At 39.7% G+C, this 18,603-nt stretch overlaps 1 protein-coding gene across 1 annotated transcript in view; it reads left to right on the top strand.

Annotated features, from left to right (window-relative positions):
- Window positions 1–648, top strand: part of LOC147891170 (wall-associated receptor kinase-like 6) — a 53,245-nt gene extending 52,597 nt beyond the window's left edge. Inside the window, exon 3 of the mRNA XM_087389171.1 lies at window positions 224–648. Within this exon, the coding sequence (XP_087245297.1) occupies window positions 224–648 (425 nt within the window). The remainder of the gene's footprint in view (window positions 1–223) is intronic.
- The last annotated feature ends 17,955 nt before the right edge of the window (window positions 649–18,603 follow it).

Here is an 18,603-nt window from a genome sequence, read left to right as displayed (position 1 = left end):
CTCTCCATAGATTCCACACACAATAGTTGGATTAGAAAGAGGTCTTTTTTTTTTTTTTTGGCTCTACATGCTTTTGGGTGGATTGCTCCTTCCCCCCAAAACATGCTTTTTGGGGAGGGGTTGCTTCATCTGCGACCTCATCCTCATCTTCGGCTTCTTCTTTCTCCTCGTCTTCGGCTTCTTCTTTCTCCACCTGCGACCTGATCTTCGGCTTCTTCTTCAGGTGGATCTTCGGCCACCTGCGACCCTTCTGCCTCTGCGCTCGACCTCCTCGTCTTGGGCTTCTTCTTTCTCCACCTGCGACCTCATCTTCGGCTTCTTCTTCCTCCACCTGCGACCTCATCTTCGGCCACCTGTGACCCTTCTGCCTCTGCGCTCGACCTCCTCGTCTTCGGTTTCTTCTTTCTCCACCTGCGACCTCATCTTCGGCCACCTGCGACCTCATCTTCGGCTTCTTCTTCCTCCACCTGCGACCTCATCTTCGGCCACCTGCGACCCTTCTGCCTCTGCGCTCGACCTCCTCATCTTCGGCTTCTTCTTTCTCCACCTGCGACCTCATCTTCGGCCACCTGCGACCTCATCTTCGGCCCAGATCCTTCTGCCTCTGCGCTCCCCTTGTTTCTTCGCCGCTTTTTCTACTCCCCTTGATTCGAGGTCTCCACCGCCACTTTTGCTGCTCCCCTTGCTTCCTCGAATATCCACCGCCACTTTTGCGCCCCCCCGGAGTGGACATTCGCTCCGTATGCTTTTGACAAGTTGTTCTTCATACATTTAGGACTTATCTTTCCAGACTGAGCTGCAAATCGAAAGCGGACATTCGCTCCCCTCTGGTGCTCTCCTCTCCGTGCTTCTCCCCTTCGGCTCCTCTTCCGTTTGCCAGCAAGAAAGAAAACTCATACAATTGCTAGAGCTACTCTCTCTATAGCTCCTACAATTGCTTGAAATCCAAATAGCACAAGCTCACGAACAACAATGGCTACTCAATCATCCAAGTAAGAAAAAGAAAGAAATCGAAAGTGTACCTAATTCTTGCATCTTCTCCATTTTTTCCATTTCGAAACACCACGATTTGAAAGAAAGAGTCTTGTAAAAGTAGGAATCTCGAAGTGTGATTTGAAAGTAGGGTAATCTCGAAGTGTGATTTGAAAGTAGGGTCTTTATTATATGATTTGACTTTCAGATCTTGAAATTTGAAATTTGAATTTTGTATCTAAGATTCAAAATTTCAATTTTGAATTTTGAATTTTAAATTTTAAATTTTGAATCTCAGATTTTGAATTTTGAATTTTGAAATTTTCAGATTTGAAATTTGAATCTTAAGATTTGAATTTTGAATTTTAAATGGGGAGATTTGGCCATGCGGCCAAATCTTCTTGGCTTCTTTCAAAACATACAAGATTTGGCCATACGGCCAAATCTTTCTAGACCTTGGTGATTTGAAGAAGCTATAAAGATTTGGCATCACAACTAAATCTTCCTAAACCTTGCTGCTTTGAAAAGATTTGTCCACATAGCCAAATCTTCCTAGATACTCATGATTAGAAAGAAGATAGCAAGATTTGGCCGCATGGCCAAATCTCCCTAGACCCTCGTGATTAGAAAGAAGCTAGCAAGATTTGGCCACATGGCCAAATCTCTTTAGACCTAGATGATTTAAAAGAAGCTAGAAATATTTGGCATCACAACCAAATCTCCCCAAATCTTGTTGCTTTGAAAAGATTTGGCCACACGGCCAAATCTCCCTAGACCCTTATGATGAGAAAGAAGCTAGCCGCACAGTCAAATCTCCCTAAACCCTCGTGACTTATAAAAAGCTAGAAAGATTTCACATCGTAGCCAAGTCTCCCCAAACCTTAGTGCTTTGAAAACTTGGTGCTTTGAAAAGATTTGGCTGCATGGCCAAATCTCCCCAAACCTGGCGCTTTGAAAAGATTTGGCTGCATGGCCAAATCTTCCTAAACCTGTGCTTTGAAAAGAATTGGCCGCATGGCCAAATCTCCATAGACCCTTATGATTAGAAAGAAGCTAGCAAGATTTGACCACACACAAATCTCACCAAACCCTGGTGCTTTGAAAAGATTTGGCTGCACGGCCAAATCTCCATAGACCCTCGTGATTAGAAAGAAGCTAGCAAGATTTGGCCGCACGGCCAAATCTCCCTAAATCCAAGTGATTTAAAAGAAGCTAGAAAGATTTAACTGATTTGAAAGAAGCTATCAAGATTTGGTTGCACAGCCAAATCTCCCCAGACCCTAGTGCTTTGGAAGAAGCCCACAAGATCTGGACACAAGGCCAAATCTCCCCAAACTTTGGTGCGTTGAAAGAAGCCCATATGATTTGGCCACACATCCAAACCTCCCCTTCCAGTGCTTTAAAAGAAGCCCATAAGATTTGGCCGCACGGCCAAATCTCCCTAGTGCGGCCAAATCTCCCTAGAATCTGGTGCTTTCCAAATCTACTACTATGTCTAGTGTCAATTCTAGATTCTATTTCAGATATGTTTATCGATAATGTGTTTTGTCTAACATTAAAGATTATAAAGATGATAGTTTATATATTGCTTGGGTTTTTTTACAGGAAAGACACAAATGTGAAGAAGGTTGAGAAAGTTATAAGTGGATTTGCAGAAAAAAGCATACCTTGGTACTTTGACATATATAGTATTGAGGGAGCACAGTTGACACGAGTTCACTTATTTGTTTTGTTACCTAATAAAAGTGCATACACTTGTGTTGGATCAGTACATCAAATCACTGAAGATGTGGTTGGAAAAGAGGGAGATATTGGATTGTTGATCATTATAAATCAAAATAAGAAGTTTCTCTTGGATCCCAATGATTATGAAGCATCTCGTATGAAGTCTGATGTAGATGACAACATGCACTCAAGAGGCTGGATAAGTGTTGAATCAATTGATGGAAATGAAATTGACACAGTGACAACAATCATTGAATCATATCGCAAAGTTTCAGCAACATTAAAGAAGCGTAAGAGTGGGGAAGATAGTGGGGAAGGAACAAAGAAAGGAAAATCGACTGTGGTTCAAGCACCAGGTGGTAGCGGAGAAGGGGCAAAGAAAGGAAAGCTAACTATAGTTGATGTACCACAAGAAGGAACACCTCCAGAGGGTATGCTAGCAGTTGTGGAAAGAAGCAGTGGTAGTGAATTGGAGCCAAGTGGAAAGGTCATAGGAAAGAAAGGGCAAAAGAAACCATCAGGCTTGGTGGAATATGAAAAATACTACAGATTCGGGTTGCATGCAACATTTTCAATTCCAGTTACAAGATGTCAAAAAGCTCCTCCAAGCTATGTATATAGAGGGTTGAACAAAGAGCATGTGGAGAAGCTTGCTGCAGACTTCGGTTATAACTCTAGGCCTCCTGCTGCTGTAGCGGATTTAATGCCTTTCAATCCTGAAACAAAGCAGCCCCTGGAAAGGGTAGATAAAAAGGATTTAACCAAGTGCCACTACTGGATACTATCTGGACAACATTCAATATATGCTGCTAAAATATTCACATCTAATGATGATAACAGCACGGCCCAAAGAAAGAACTACTACCGCACCCGCCAGGCGAGGATTGTAGTGAATTGTCCCGCACACTTTTGTGTGGAGATATCAAAGATGGCAAACCTGGAGTCTCAAAATATCTTGAGACAATCTCCATACATTGATATACTTAAGCAGGTGAGGGGACAATGGATTCTCTTTAACAGACCCAAGAAAGCACAACAAGGGCTTGCAAAAGGACATCCAGATCGTGAGAATTGGGATGTAAGTACAGATTTTAATTATGAATCATTTTTTACAAGTCGGTTTCATAATTATTGCATTTTAATGGATTCATATATTTTGCAGGCTTTCATTGACACTGGCAAGGTAACATTGGGCAATAGCTTTGCCACGAAGGATGTACATATGATAATCACAAGCGATGCCATTTATGATGGTTGGATCTCCATCCTTGAGGATTACATTGCAGGCAAATATTCACAAGATGGAAAATGCCGTAGGCAACCCACAGTCTCAATGTTTAGATGCTTGCGTGGATTGAGTGATGATCAAATTGGTCAAATTCAAAATGACATTAAGGAAGGTAGAGTAGTCATAGCTAAAACAAAGACTGATGCCATGATTCTTGATATTGAAGGACGAGCTATGCAGATCAAGAGAGATGCTGCACTACAAGAAGAACTTTATATGTTTATATCCGCAGAACGGCCTTCTTTAATGTTAAAAAATTGGGATGAGTGCAGATTACATTTTAAAATTACTCCAGAATTGTATCATCGGATTCGTGGTTGCTCTGACTCATGGTTAAAAGTGAAGCTTCAATAGGGCAAGGAAACTCCACCATTGCCTGATGCTGCAAAGGGGTATTTGAGGTGGATTATGGGACAAAGTGAAGGTGCAAGTCATGGGCCGAATTCCACCCGGCCTTGGAGGTTCTACACAGTCGGTTCAAACATGGAGGGAATGGAATTTATACATAATGTGTACCAAGAGCCAATGGCAATAGGAGTTGCCTTTTTGGATGTAATGTATGGACCAAGCAGAAGTAGAAATTGGAATGAGGATCGCTTTGAGTGTTTGTTGAAAAGCTTGATGACAATCGCTTCTCCCCCAGTGCAATTCCTTCTTGTGGTGTTCTTGACCATGGACCATGTATCATGTTTGAAGATGCATTAAATAAGACATGCGGACAATATAAAATACACTTCGGTTGCCTTAATTTTGAAACTGCAGATATATTTGTCACTGGATCTATGGATGGCTTAATTGCCTGTGTATTGGTAAGCAAGGAAAAGCATTTCAATGATATTGAGCGCTATACCAATGCACAATGTAAGCCATCAATATATGTTGCAGATGAAAAATATGAAAAATCAAGTGGTGCAGAAGAATCAGGTGATGAGGATGATGATGACGAGGATGATGATGATGAATTTGACATTGAATTGTCCTTGAAAAGAAAACGTTCAAGTATCATGAAAGACATGATCATGGGTTTCTGTCGAGAAGATGAGTATGTATTGGACTTGTTCTCTGAGGGGCTTGCTGCAATAGAGTCTCTTTCTTGTAAGAGGCGTGTTGTTTCAGTTGTTGAGACTTATGAGGAGTTGGCAAAGGTTGAAAGTATATGTTGCACGTATGCTTACAGTAATCATGAAATTCGACAATGGGCTGGCTTGCAAGAACCAATATTGGCAATAGAGGGGGTGCCAAAAGAAGATGATACAATTGAAGGTGGAGGGGATAAAGAAATTGATACCATACCAGGACAAAAAGAGCTTCAACCCTTCAATGAAGAGCAGCGTGAGCATTTACAAAAACACGCTTCAAAGTTTTGGGAAACAGAAGAGGAAGCAACAGGTCCTTGAAATTGTCCTTTTATATGGTGTTCATGTTTTCCATATGTTATCTTGCTATATTCTCCATATGATGTATTAATTTTGTTCCAAATATCTTTTAATATTTCTTGGAAATTTCTTCTATCTCATTGCCATAATTCAAACATTCATATGTATTCTTGAATATGTTTAATTTTCTATATTTCATGAAAAGATGTGTTTGCATGTTGTAATATCTTCGGAGTGTGATACACATCCAAATTTATTTATGAGTTCATATTTGTTAAAAAGTGTGTTGAGTCTTGATCGTGATGAATGAATTAGTGTAAATTGTTGTTTCTATCCTTATTCACTTCATATGAATGCACAAATATGTTTTGGCCACTTGGCCAAATATTTTCTTAGTGGGAACACTTGGGCAATGCTAGATAATGTTGGACTCCACTCTATCTATTACGCAAAGGTTTTTGGCATTGTAAGGATATGTAATTTTGGGGATTAAAATAACTTGAAAGGGTATAGATTCAACAACTTTAGGGGGTATACTAAGCATATGAACATGAATGCTTTCTTTTCTTTAGTATTCCAATTTTGTTTTGAAAAAGAAAAACATGAATGCTTTCACACAAACAAATTGCATTGAGAGCACACAACCTAAAGTTTGACAATTTGGTTTTCCATCTCTATCTTCAGTTTGTTTCTACTTATGAATTTCATTTCCTTGTTTATCAACAGATATTGGCCATCTCAATTTCACATCGCTAGAAGCATTGCCTGTACATGTGACACCTGATCCAATGATTCATTATGTGCCTAATTTGAACATTAGCATGCAAGTTCCAAGCTCAACATGGTTGATTGAAAATGTTGAGGATGCAATGTCTGCAGTTAATGTTCCATTGACAAATGTGAATGCAAGCTTAGAAGGTAAAGGAGAAGATGCAATGTCATTGTATGAAGCCAAGGTGCAGGAAGAAATCTTAGAAGGTAAAGGAGAAGACATAATGTCACACTCAGAAATAATGTCGAAAGAGGTGATAACAAAAATAAGACTAGCAGTGATAATAGATTTGAAAGGGTTATTGCTCGAGCATTGTTTTTCAAAGTCAAATAAACATATGAGCTTGCACAATGGGAAGCATTGGCTTGTTCTCCGTACTGGGTGTTTAGAGTTTCTACAATGGTTGCTCGATCACTACCATGTTGGCATTTGGTCCACTCGAGGAGAAAAGGGCATGGTGCAACACATGCTGGACACTTTGGAGCATCATGTTAACAGAAAGTTACATTTCTTCATGGTTTGGGGTGCGATGGCATGCCACAAGCATACAAAGAGTAGAATCATTCGACCAGATAGGATGAATGTGGAAGCAGAGTTTAAACCATTAATGAGAGTGTGGTGTTGTTTTAAAGAGGAATGCAAACCAGCAAGAACAGTGTTCATTGATGTTTCGCCTTACACGGGTTGTGTTAATCCAGCAGAAAATTGCATTTTCCCTACAAAATTTGATATAGATTGTGATGATTCTATTTTGCTTCATGAGTTATTACCGTACCTACAGATGCTAGATGATGCAGTAGATGTGCGCAGTGCCATCTCTTCTAACAGATTTGGTCAAGCTCCGCCGATTGTCGAAGGGCATGATATGTTCTATTATTTTCAACCAGTGATCCTTGAATTCAAAGAAAAAAACAAAGAAGTTCTCGAAAGGATGAATGTCGAATCTCATATGTCTACTCATAGTTCAAAAAAAGACACAGAGAAAGGTATTACTTCACCTATAACCAAAACTAGAGTGAGAGGGACTTGTCCTACTACAAGAAGTATGGTGCATGCTCAACATGTTACATTGAATGAAGAGGAAGAATGCATGCTAGGAAAAATTGCCAAAATGGGGCCATTGAAAGATAGTGAGGCAAAACGCTTTGCTATGGTTCTTGGATGCAAGGAAAGGGGAATCACTGCCGATGCTGCAAGGGCATTCTTAGCCAACTTCATTCGATTTTATTGTATAGACAACCCTTAGGGAATGTGAGTGATCTTGTTAATTAGAGTTGCAAACACAAATGCTCAACTAAAACATTTGTACCTACATTCTGATTTATATTTGGACACTATTTGGTTAGATTTGATTTTCAAAACATTATGTTTCAATTTGTTTTGTGAAAGAATTAATAGACATTGAGTTAGTACCTTGTCCAAAAAATGCTATGTGCTTTATGATGTGAGTTTGTATTCCTCCACTAAAAGAATGATTCTTTGATTTTAACCATATGATAGGTGTTGCAGATTGTCCTGAAAAGTTGAAGAGCTATCTTATTACAAATTTTGATCCTACATCCAATGGCTTATGGAAACATAAATTGCCCATACCCATTGAGCACGTGTTCGAAATGAATGGCATCCATTATGAAGTAAAGAAATCAACAATACCTGGGGCAGGATATGGTCTTTTTGTACATACGAGCATCAAGAAAAAACAAGATTTGATGGTATACAATGGTCCAAAGTATGATTATGATACTTGGAGATCTCTCCTCAAGTTTTTCCCAAGGATGAAGACTTATGGAATGTTTGAAGATCCATTCATTGAGCCATTGACAGATGTGAAATGTATTGTGGGAGATGTATTGTATGGAAACATTGCTGGATATATAAATAGCTCAATGTATTATAAAGAAAGAACAAATGTTATATTTGTATACATCCCTAAACTACCACCTTGGGCTCAAAAGTCACAAGGAAATTTGAGTGCCCATGGGTACATTACTGTGCAAACCATAAAGGATATCTCCTTTGGAGATGAGCTACTTTGTGAGTATGAATACTAGTATGGAATTGTTAATAATTATGTTAAACAATGTGGTGAAAAATTGGCTATGTGTCAATGGTTTTGATTATATTTAGTACAAGAAAGCAATTTAAAAAAAGGTTTTTATCAAGACCATGTCTCTGAGTTTCATGAGCTCTATTGTGATGGAGAGTTTCATGAGCTCTATTGTGATGGAACGGTGTTTTTGAACACCACATTTATATGATGGATGTCAAAGCTCTACCATAATCCTATTGCATATGTCAATACTGCAATTTATCAACATAGAAACATAAGCATTTGACATTAATTTATACATCTAATATTCCAAATAAAAATTGACAGTTGTTGCAAGTTTAATTTTGTTTTTGAAGACCACATTTATATGATGGATGTCAAAGATCTATAACAATCCTATTGCATATATCAATACTCCAATTTAATTTACTCCAATGAATCTTCCTAACGCAACATCTATAAATTGGCTTTTCTTTGTGGTTTCGATGCATACGAAACAACAAACATCTTTCTTTCACTAGTAAATCAACAAATGTTTTGGCCATGGAGCCATGTTCACATCTATTAAGGCCTTTTGCCATAGCAACATACGGAAGATTTTTGCTTGGGTTTCTAGGAATTGGGAAAGTATTGTGCATGGTCTAGTCTCCCCCAACATAATTGAAACTTGGGTCCTCAATGGAGCTAATGTTTCAATAAAAAACATCAAATTTTGTGACTATATTTTATTTCGTGGGAATTGGGATTTTCCCAAATTCTCTAATATAGTGTTCATACCTGATTATTATTGGGGAGAAGCACTTGAAACTGCAGTGTATGTGCTGAATCACACTCCTACTGCTGGCATTCATATGCTCACACCATATGAGAAATTGTATGGATCGACAGAAGCTTGATGTCACTCATTTAAAAGTGTTTGGCAGCTTGTCATATAAGCATATACTAGATGAAAAGAGATGAAAGTTGGATCCGAAAGCTGAAAGATGTGTGTTTATTGGCTATGCACAGAACCAGAAGGGTTACAAATGCTACAACCCATCGACCAAGAAGACTGAATCAAAGAAATAACAAAAATCAGAGACGTAATTGGAATCTACAATTGGCATGGGGCCAAAAATCCAGTCAGGATGTTTCTTTTAATGAGCTGGAATCTTGGTATGGCAAGCCAAAAGTGGCTGTTCCAAATGATGTATCTGCAGGTCATGCATATGACAAAAAACAGCAAATTAGTACATCCATAGCTGGGCCTACATCTACTGGTTCTACTACAGTGAATCCTTGGTCTGGTAGGTTACACAATTCCATTGACACTGCTATGTCAGTGAGGGGGAGAGATAGAGGGAAAGCCAAGGTTGTTGAGGTGCTTTTGCAAGCTGAAAATGATGTCCCTGGGCCACAAATTGTGGCTATGATTCGTCATGTAGTGACAATTTGGATAGTGAGCTGGGTATACCATCTGTGTCTACACCTGGAGCCAAGGGAAGCAGGTACATACCTCCTCATGAATGAGGATAGTCAGGCACTCTAGTGAGAAGGTCACAGAGAGTCAGGTATCCTATTGATAGGTTAACTTATTGTGGTTATGCTACTCGGCATTATGCATATATGACAAAAGTTATGGGACATACTGAGCCAACTATCTTTGGTGAGGCTATGCAACATGGTCATTGGCAGAATACCATGGATGAGGAGATGGATGCTCTTGCTACTAATTAGACTTGGGATTTGGTGGAGTTGCCTGAAGGTAAGAATCCTATTGGTTCCAAATGGGTCTACAAAGTAAAATGCAAGTCTGATGGATCAGTGGAAAGGTATAAAGCAAGGCTGGTTGCCAAACGATATGCACAGCAACATGGGGTAGATTATGGGGAAACTTTCAGCCCTGTTGCCAAGATGGCAACTGTGAGAACTGTCATAGCATTGGCTCTTGTAAATGGCTGGAAATCGCAGCAAATGGATGTCAAGAATTCTTTCCTAAATGGTGACTTGTTGGAGGAAGTCTATATGGTTCAGCCTGAGGATTATGTGCACCCTGACTATCCCAACTATGTTTGCAAGTTGAAGAAAGCTATCTATGGGCTGAAGCAACAAACACCTAGAGCATGGAATGAAAGGATCAATAGATACCTGCAAGAGCTTGGTTTTGCAGTTGGGAAGGCTGATCATTCACTGTTCACAAAAAAGACAATTGCTGGATATGTTGTGATTGTGATTTATGTTGATGATCTGATTTTGACTAGTAGTGATGATGATGGCATAGCTGAAATTAAGAGCAAGCTAAAAATGGAGTTTGATATGAAGGATCTAGGGGACTTGAAGTTCTTTCTTGGCATAGAGGTGTTGAGAACACCAGATGGCATTTGGCTTATGTAGAGGCAGTATGCCTTGAATATACTGGAGAGGTTTGGCATGAAGGATTGTAAACCAATGGATATTCCCTTGGATCAAAACTTGAAGATGATGGCTGATTCTGGAGCTGAGATCGATGACATTACCATGTATAGGTAGATGGCTGGAAGCTTGATTTATCTGACTATTAGCAGGCTTGATTTAATATATGCTATGGGACTCATTAGTCAGTTTATGCAGAAGCCATAGAAGCCTCACTTGGATGCAGTGAGAAGGATTATGTGCTATGTCAAGGTAACATATCAATATGGATGCTTTTATGAGTATGGAAAGGATATAGAACTGGTTGGATACACAGATGCAGATTGGGCACGATGTGCCTATGACAGGAGATCCACCAATGGTTATGCATTCAGCCTTGGAAGTGCTATGGTTAGTTGGAGTAGCAAAAAGCAACCCGCAGTGGCATTGTCTAGTATATAGAAGCAGAGTACAGAGGTGCAACATTGGCTGCATGTGAGATTACTTAGCTTCAGAAGCTTTTGCAGGATTTGGGACTGCATGTGGAAAAACCAGTCAAACTTTATTGTGATAACATGAGTAGCGTGCAGTTGGCAAGTAATCCAGTTTATCATGCTAGAGGTAAGCATATTGAGGCACACTACCATTTCATCAAAGAGATGGTGTTATCAAAGAAGATTGATCTCATACATGTGAAGACTGAAGATTGATCAAAGGGAAAGCCAAGGTTGTTGAGGTGCTTTTGCAAGCTAAAAATGATGTCCCTGGGCCATCAAATTGTGGCTATGATTCGTCATGTAGTGACAATTTGGATAATGAGCTGGGTATACCATCCGTTTCTACACCTGGAGTCAAGGGAAGCAGGTACATACCTTTTCATGAACGAGGATAGTCAGGCACTCTAGTGAGAAGGTCATAGAGTCTCAGGTATCCTGTTGATAGGTTAACTTATCGTGGTTATGCTACTTGGCATTATGCATATATGACAAAAGTTATGGGACATACTGAGCCAACTATCTTTGGTGAGGCTATGTAACATGGTCATTGGCTGAATACCATGGATGAGGAGATGGATGCTCTTGCCACTAATCAGACTTGGGATTTGGTGGAGTTGCCTAAAGGTAAGAATCCTATTGGTTGCAAATGGGTCTACAAAGTAAAATGCAAGTCTGATGGATCAGTGGAAAGGTATAAAGCAAGGCTGGTTGCCAAAGGATATGCACAGCAGCATGGGCTAGATTATGGGGAAACTTTCAGCCCTGTTGCCAAGATGGCAACTGTGAGAACTGTTATAGCATTGGCTCTTGTAAATGGCTGGAAATTGCAGCAAATGGATGTCAAGAATTCTTTCCTAAATGGTGACTTGTTGGAGGAAGTCTATATGGTTCAGCTTGAGGGTTATGTGACCTTGGCTATCCCAACTATGTTTTCAGGTTGAAGAAAGATATCTATGGGCTAAAGTAAACACCTAGAGCATGGAATGAAAGGATCAATAGAAACATGCAAGAGCTTGGTTTTGCAGTTGGGAAGGCTGATCATTCACTGTTCACAAAAAAGACTATTGCTGGATATGTTGTGATTGTGATTTATGTTGGTGATCTGGATTCTGACTGGCTCGGGGGGGTCACTATGTATAAACCCTCTATATCACGTGCGTTCAAGGCCTATATTTAAAATCCCTTATCTGTAAATTTTTTCATTAATAAAATGCACCCCTTTTCTATACAAATATGTAAATTTTTTCCAAAACTATTTTAAATAGTCCCTTATGTATATTTATTTCTATAAATTTTAGGAATTAAAAATATCCTTCTTTTGAACTCACGTGATAGGGTTACATATGATGAGTGACCCCCCCGAGCTGACTGGTAGTGATGATGATGGCATTGCTGAAAGTAAGAGCAAGATAAAAATGGAGTTTGATATGAAGGATATAGGGACTTGAAGTTCTTTCTTGGCATAGAGGTGTTGAGAACATCAGATGGCATTTGGCTTCTGTAGAGGCAGTATGCCTTGAATATGCTGGAGAGGTTTGGCATGAAGGATTGTAAACGAATGGATATTCCCTTGGATCAAAACTTAAAGATGATGGATGATTCTGGAGCTGAGATTGATGACATTACCATGTACAGACAGATGGTTGGAAGCTTGATTTATCTGACTATTACCAGGCCTGATTTAATATATGCTATGGGACTCATTAGTCAATTTATGTAGAAGCCATAGAAGCCTCACTTGGATGCAATGAGAAGGATTATGCGCTATGTCAAGGAAACATATTAATAGACTCTTTTATGAGTATGGAAAGGATATAGAACTGGTTGGATACACAGATGTAGATTGGGCACGATGTGCCTATGACAGGAGATCCACCAATGGTTATGCATTCAGCCTTGGAAGTGCTATGGTTAGCTGGAGTAGCAAAAAGCAACCCACAGTGGCATTATATAGTATAGAAGCAGAGTACAGAGGTGCAACATTAGCTACATGTGAGATTACTTAGCTTCAGAAGCTTTTGCAGGATTTGGGACTGCATGTGGAAAAACCAGTCAGACTTTATTGTGATAACATGAGTAGTGTGCAGTTGGCAAGTAATCCAGTTTATCATGCTAGAACTAAGCATATTGAGGCACACTACCATTTCATCAAAGAAATGGTGTTATCCAAGAAGATTGATCTCATACATGTGAAGACTGAAGATGAGGTTGCATATATCTTTACCAAGTCATTGAGTAGAGATAAGTTTACATGCTTTAGAGAGCTACTTGGTGATACACTCCCTACTTGAGCTTAAGGGGGAGTGTTGGGAATCAAGCTCTTGGTTATTATTCCTATTGTGTGAGTAGGTGAATAAGGTGAGTCACACTCACTCAACCATAGTTAGTTCTTATCTACTATGTATGGGTGTGACCTTAGTAGTGTTCAATTGTATTATGTGGGGTGAATATGAGTTGATTGTGGAGGAGACTGTTGCTCCCTCCTATTGCTTCCTATATCTCTCTTCTTGTTTTTCTTAATAATACCTAGGATTTCTTAGAAGTGCACCCCCTAAGTATAAATTTGTGTTGCTGGCTTAAATGGACCACTAAAGTCCAGACCCATTTCTAGAATGGCTCCAATGGAAGAATTGGATTTAGAGGCATTTATATGCATTCATTGAATGCTGATCTTTCTGACAATACCAGCAGTGCTTTGCAAAAACTCATGTTTACCTTAAATGACAGTCAAGGATCACACCCCGGCTTGGAAATTTTCTTTGCTTTAATGTCTCCTACAAAGTGGCCACTTGATATACCCAAATGTGCCTCTGTCAACACCGCATTTTGTTCATGCTTAAGTAATGATTTCTTATAAATGATATTTACTCATTTGTACATTCAATACTAGTCTAATTCAATTTTTTTCTGACCAGTTGTGGACTTTGGGACTTAAGTATGTGTATGATGAATATTTAGATAATGTGTCAACATAGCTAAGGCAATGCTACATATTTCATATAAACACTCACTAAATGACACCAACGACATGACATTATTCTCTTGATTATAATGTCAAAACGTTTTTAGCGATGTTTAAATTTATAGTTTCTAGTTGTGCATCCATGAACTATTAAGGTTTCAACAAAAGAAAACAGCCCAAATATCCTTAGTGAGCAATCCAACTCTTAAAATGAAGAATTTTAGTCTTAACATCTAGAAGTGCATATTAAACGCTTTGTCATTGTATCAATTATAATTTTGCACACCTCCACTTAGTCCAAGGATTCTTGGGATCTGGACACCACTGAGGGTGATGACATGATGGAAGATTCACATGGATAGGTATAATTAAGGTAAGAGATACCAAGGTGTTTATGAACACCACCAATGTTAATGAGATGATTCTCACTCCTTAAATTCTATTGGCGAGGTGTTTGTACACTTTGACCAAGGAGGAATGGGTGTGGTTGGATTCTCCCCATATACTTTGACATGGTGTATCTTTATTGCAACATGCTAGTATGGATGAATCATTCACATTCACCAGTGACTCAGTGGTGACTAATATTACATTGCATGAAAAATCAAAATTGTAATGGGCTTGCATGACCAACCAAGATTTCTTGCTCATCACATAGGTAGCCATCCACATAATCCTTGAAGTTAGGAACTCGTGTAAGAAGAAATGGTGCTAGAAAAGTTGATGTACATTTTTTGCATGTATCCATCAGATGAGAAAAAGGTGAACGTTTTCCTTACTCACAAACTCTCAGAGAACCTACTGAACATTGCATCAATGTCCTCATGTGTGTGCCCTACCATCAAGAAGCCCAATTGAATTGTCTTTAAAATGCCCCTTGCTACAAGAAGAGAAAGGTATGAAAACAAGTATCTATTTTTGTTCTCAAACCCACAATTGTCTAGTTGGAGTAGCAAGTTCTTTGGCAACTTTTGGTATGTTGGCTCAACAACAATACATCCATATGAAGAGGGTGGATTTTTGCAAGTAGCTGACGGGGGCAACAAATTCCTACATGTGTCCGTAGCCCTCGCAATGGTATTTGTCATGGAATCCATGGAAGACTTTGAGTCACTCTTTAGTACAATCTCTAGATTTGCATTTGTGATTGTGGCATCTATAGTTTCAAACAAGACAGGTCCCCTTATGGAAATATGTGCACTTTCAGAACTGTAATGGGAGTCCAAAGCATTTCTTGAGCATAGAGCATTTAGAAGGTGAGCACAGCTTCTTGGAATCCCATCAGTAGCAAGGTCTCTGAGGTCATGCATATCCATCCTCTCTAGGTTGTGCAAACAAATCAAGAGCAATCCAATTGTCAGGTTGGGATCAAATGGCCACAAATCATTGAGGGTGAGGTGTCCATAATAATCTTGTCCATGCCCATGGGTAATCATTCCAATGAGTCAAACCTATAATTGCCATGCAGAATTGGTGTCCTCAGGACCTCACCCAAAGTCTTAGAATTGCCGTCTTTTTTTGGTCCATCTTATAATGGATTATGCACACATACTTTTTTGGATCCATCTCGGATTACCTACGCCATGCATAGTACAAGCTCTTGCAACTTTGTTGCTGTATCATATGCATCTTTTCTCCTCCATCAATGAATTGCACTCATCTTGACTTTTTGTGGTTACCGATTGCTGACTGCACAAGCTACATTTAGAGAATTCACTTATCTTAGCAAGGACTACATTTTTTAATTCTGATTTCCAAAATTTCCTTCCAAATGTGGATGTGGATAGGCTATGATAACCACGTTGATTAAGCCTAAGTGTTGACCTCATGCATGACATTTATCTTCTTACACACTTCAGGTATCACTTGTTGTGTCTCTCTAGAACCATCCTGCATGGTTCTACTCTTGTGAGGCATATGCTCTGTGTTATTATCCACCACAAAGTGTTGAATGAGAGCCCTCCCCATACGAGGATTACCAAAAAGCGAGCGAAGAAAAGCGAGCGAGGCCAAATAAGCGAGCGTGGACAAACAACAATGCAAGGTGTTATCTGTTTAATAACAACCACATCATATTCATCCAGGACAGCCAATTACCACAATTTATGCTCTAAGAAAGCTTAACCACTCGCCTGCATCTTGGCTAGCATGTTTCCAGAAGTACATGTTCAAATCATGTTTCCTTTGCTGTGAAAAAGTAATGATAAAATAAAACATTGAATGCTTTCAATAATGAGAATAGTAACATATTACATTAACTGCTCTTCATGTTGTCAGAAGTCACCTTTTTTCTAAAAGTTATTAACTCCATAGCACAAAAAGCATATGTCATACAAAAAAAGTTGATAGAAAAATTTGATGCTTCAAAATATCTTCCAACCCTTGGAATGATTGTACAAAATGTTTTTTTGTGCATTGCCAAAACATGGAAGCACACCTATGTATATCATCTGCTTCCAAAGGAAATAGAAAAAAGGCATCTAGGCTGCCTACTAAATGCTTCATGGGTTTCTTCCACCTTCAAAAAATACAACTTAGTGCAGCATCATGCAAGGAAGCACACCTACATATATTATCCGATTCTGAAGGAATTGAAAAAAAAGGGCATCCAAGCCATACACTACATACTTGATGGGTTTCTTCTGCCACCCAGAGCTTGAAACAATTCAACTTTTGTCAATGCAGCCTGATGCATAAACTGATGCACCATTTCAGTTAAGCCCAAGACAACAATAAACACGAAGTATATGTGCTTGCAAGGCATGTAGGGACTTTTTCTTGCTTCCCTTTCTGTGAAATCAAGGCATGTGCAACGTGGAAACTATGAAATCAAGACACTATATGTTAGCCCCTTAGACATTGATCCTGTTGTACGAACATGGAATACATGCACCTCATGTGGAATAATGATGTTCTCTCTCACCACCTCCCCATTTTCTGTAACTGCCTTGTGTATCCTTTCGTTGAAATCTTTATTCAACTTACTTCTCCATGAAACAAGCTTTCCATCACGATGAGAAGGGCGCACATGGCTAGGTGTATGGATCTGCCGTGCATAAGGAGGTCCCATCACACCAATAGAATCATCACTATTAAATACGAACCCTGCCCTTACAAGGGCACCCCTCTCATCTACAGTCATTGATGTCCCACTTGCAACCTTCCATACACCTGGAGAGACCCCAGGAACACCTTGAATGGATTTATCCACATTCCATGTATGGGTGACAGAAGTATTACAAAACCATACAAACTGCTCTGTCACTCCATGAGAATGTTGCCTTCTTCCCTTAAAACAAGGGGCTGGCACACCATAACTTGCACTTCTACCAAGTGCATTGATTAGTGCCCCACATCGTCTCCGACTCTCTGCCAAGTAGCCAAAGCATGTGACAACGCTATGTGGTTCAGTTCTCCTGATCGCCCAATTGGCTTCATGAATATCTATCTCTCTACAAACCACGTCCTGTGATGGACTTTTAAAATCAATTTGTCTTCTTTTTCCTATCACTCTCCTTGTTGTCACTGTCATGTATTCTGGTCGATGACTATCATTTGCATGGACCGATGTTGAACATTTTGAACCCCTCTTTCTTCTTATGCTCACCGATTCTGTTATTGGCCTATTCATCTCAGGAGATTGTATCCCACCCTCTTCAATCACTATGTGTGATAAATCCACAAGCCTATTTCTGTCCCCTGTACCAGACCCACTACCATCAAGTATTCTTCGCCGGAGAGCATCCAAATTTGGTCCTGTACCCAAGTGTCTTCCATTCATAAAGGCATTGTAGTGGGCACTCTGAAGGACACTCATTGCAAGATCTGCTGCACAAGCATCATACAATGTTATGTGTTTTGCATATCCATGTGCTGCTCTCATGCTAGAATGTTTTGTCTCTGAAAGGTTCAATGTAGGAACAAATCCAGAGTGCTCTTCTTGCTGCAAGAACATTCCCCCCCACTGGTTGACTCTAACATCCCACCAAGCAAGCCACGTATGCAATGTTGGTAGCTCACCCTCCTTCACATGAATTGGGGACCAATACAAATTCAATGTTTGTTTGCATTGGTCTGCAGAAGTTGAAGTTGTTGCCTCGCTCCACTTCCGACATAGAAGTTTATGCTCCTCCTGAAATTGCGGCTTAATGCATCGTCTGGTGTGCTCAACCATGCTCATCTCCCAATGGAAAACACAAGTTCTTTCTCTACCATCCATCACATTTTCCGGTCCCCCACCATTGTAAACAGTGCGGACAGCCAGCCAATTTGCTCCTGCTCCATCTGCCATGAATCCACGGAATTCAGGTTTTTTAAAACCATTCTTCTCCATTGTATTGTTCAGTAGCTCCCAGAATCGAACTTGAGCATGGTTATCCTCCACCTTGAATTCACATATTGCTATAGTTAATAGTTCCCTTATGAATGGGTCATACACATGAGCACCCATTGTTGACCATCCCCTCACTCGATGCACATGGTCAAAATGAACCCATTGTGATCCCAAGCTCCCACCAGGCCGCATGCGATTCACTAGATCAACTCCTGATCCTGGACCAATGGTCGACATTTTGAAGATATGTGGTTGTTG

Source organism: Dipteris shenzhenensis, chromosome 18 (assembly GCF_047967505.1).
Source record: "Dipteris shenzhenensis isolate YYH24624 ecotype China chromosome 18, Dip_SZ_1.0, whole genome shotgun sequence".
NCBI classification, from domain to species: Eukaryota; Viridiplantae; Streptophyta; class Polypodiopsida; order Gleicheniales; family Dipteridaceae; genus Dipteris; species Dipteris shenzhenensis.
The sequence above is the reverse complement of the archived record's forward strand: the minus strand, read 5'-3'. Positions and strand labels throughout refer to the sequence as shown.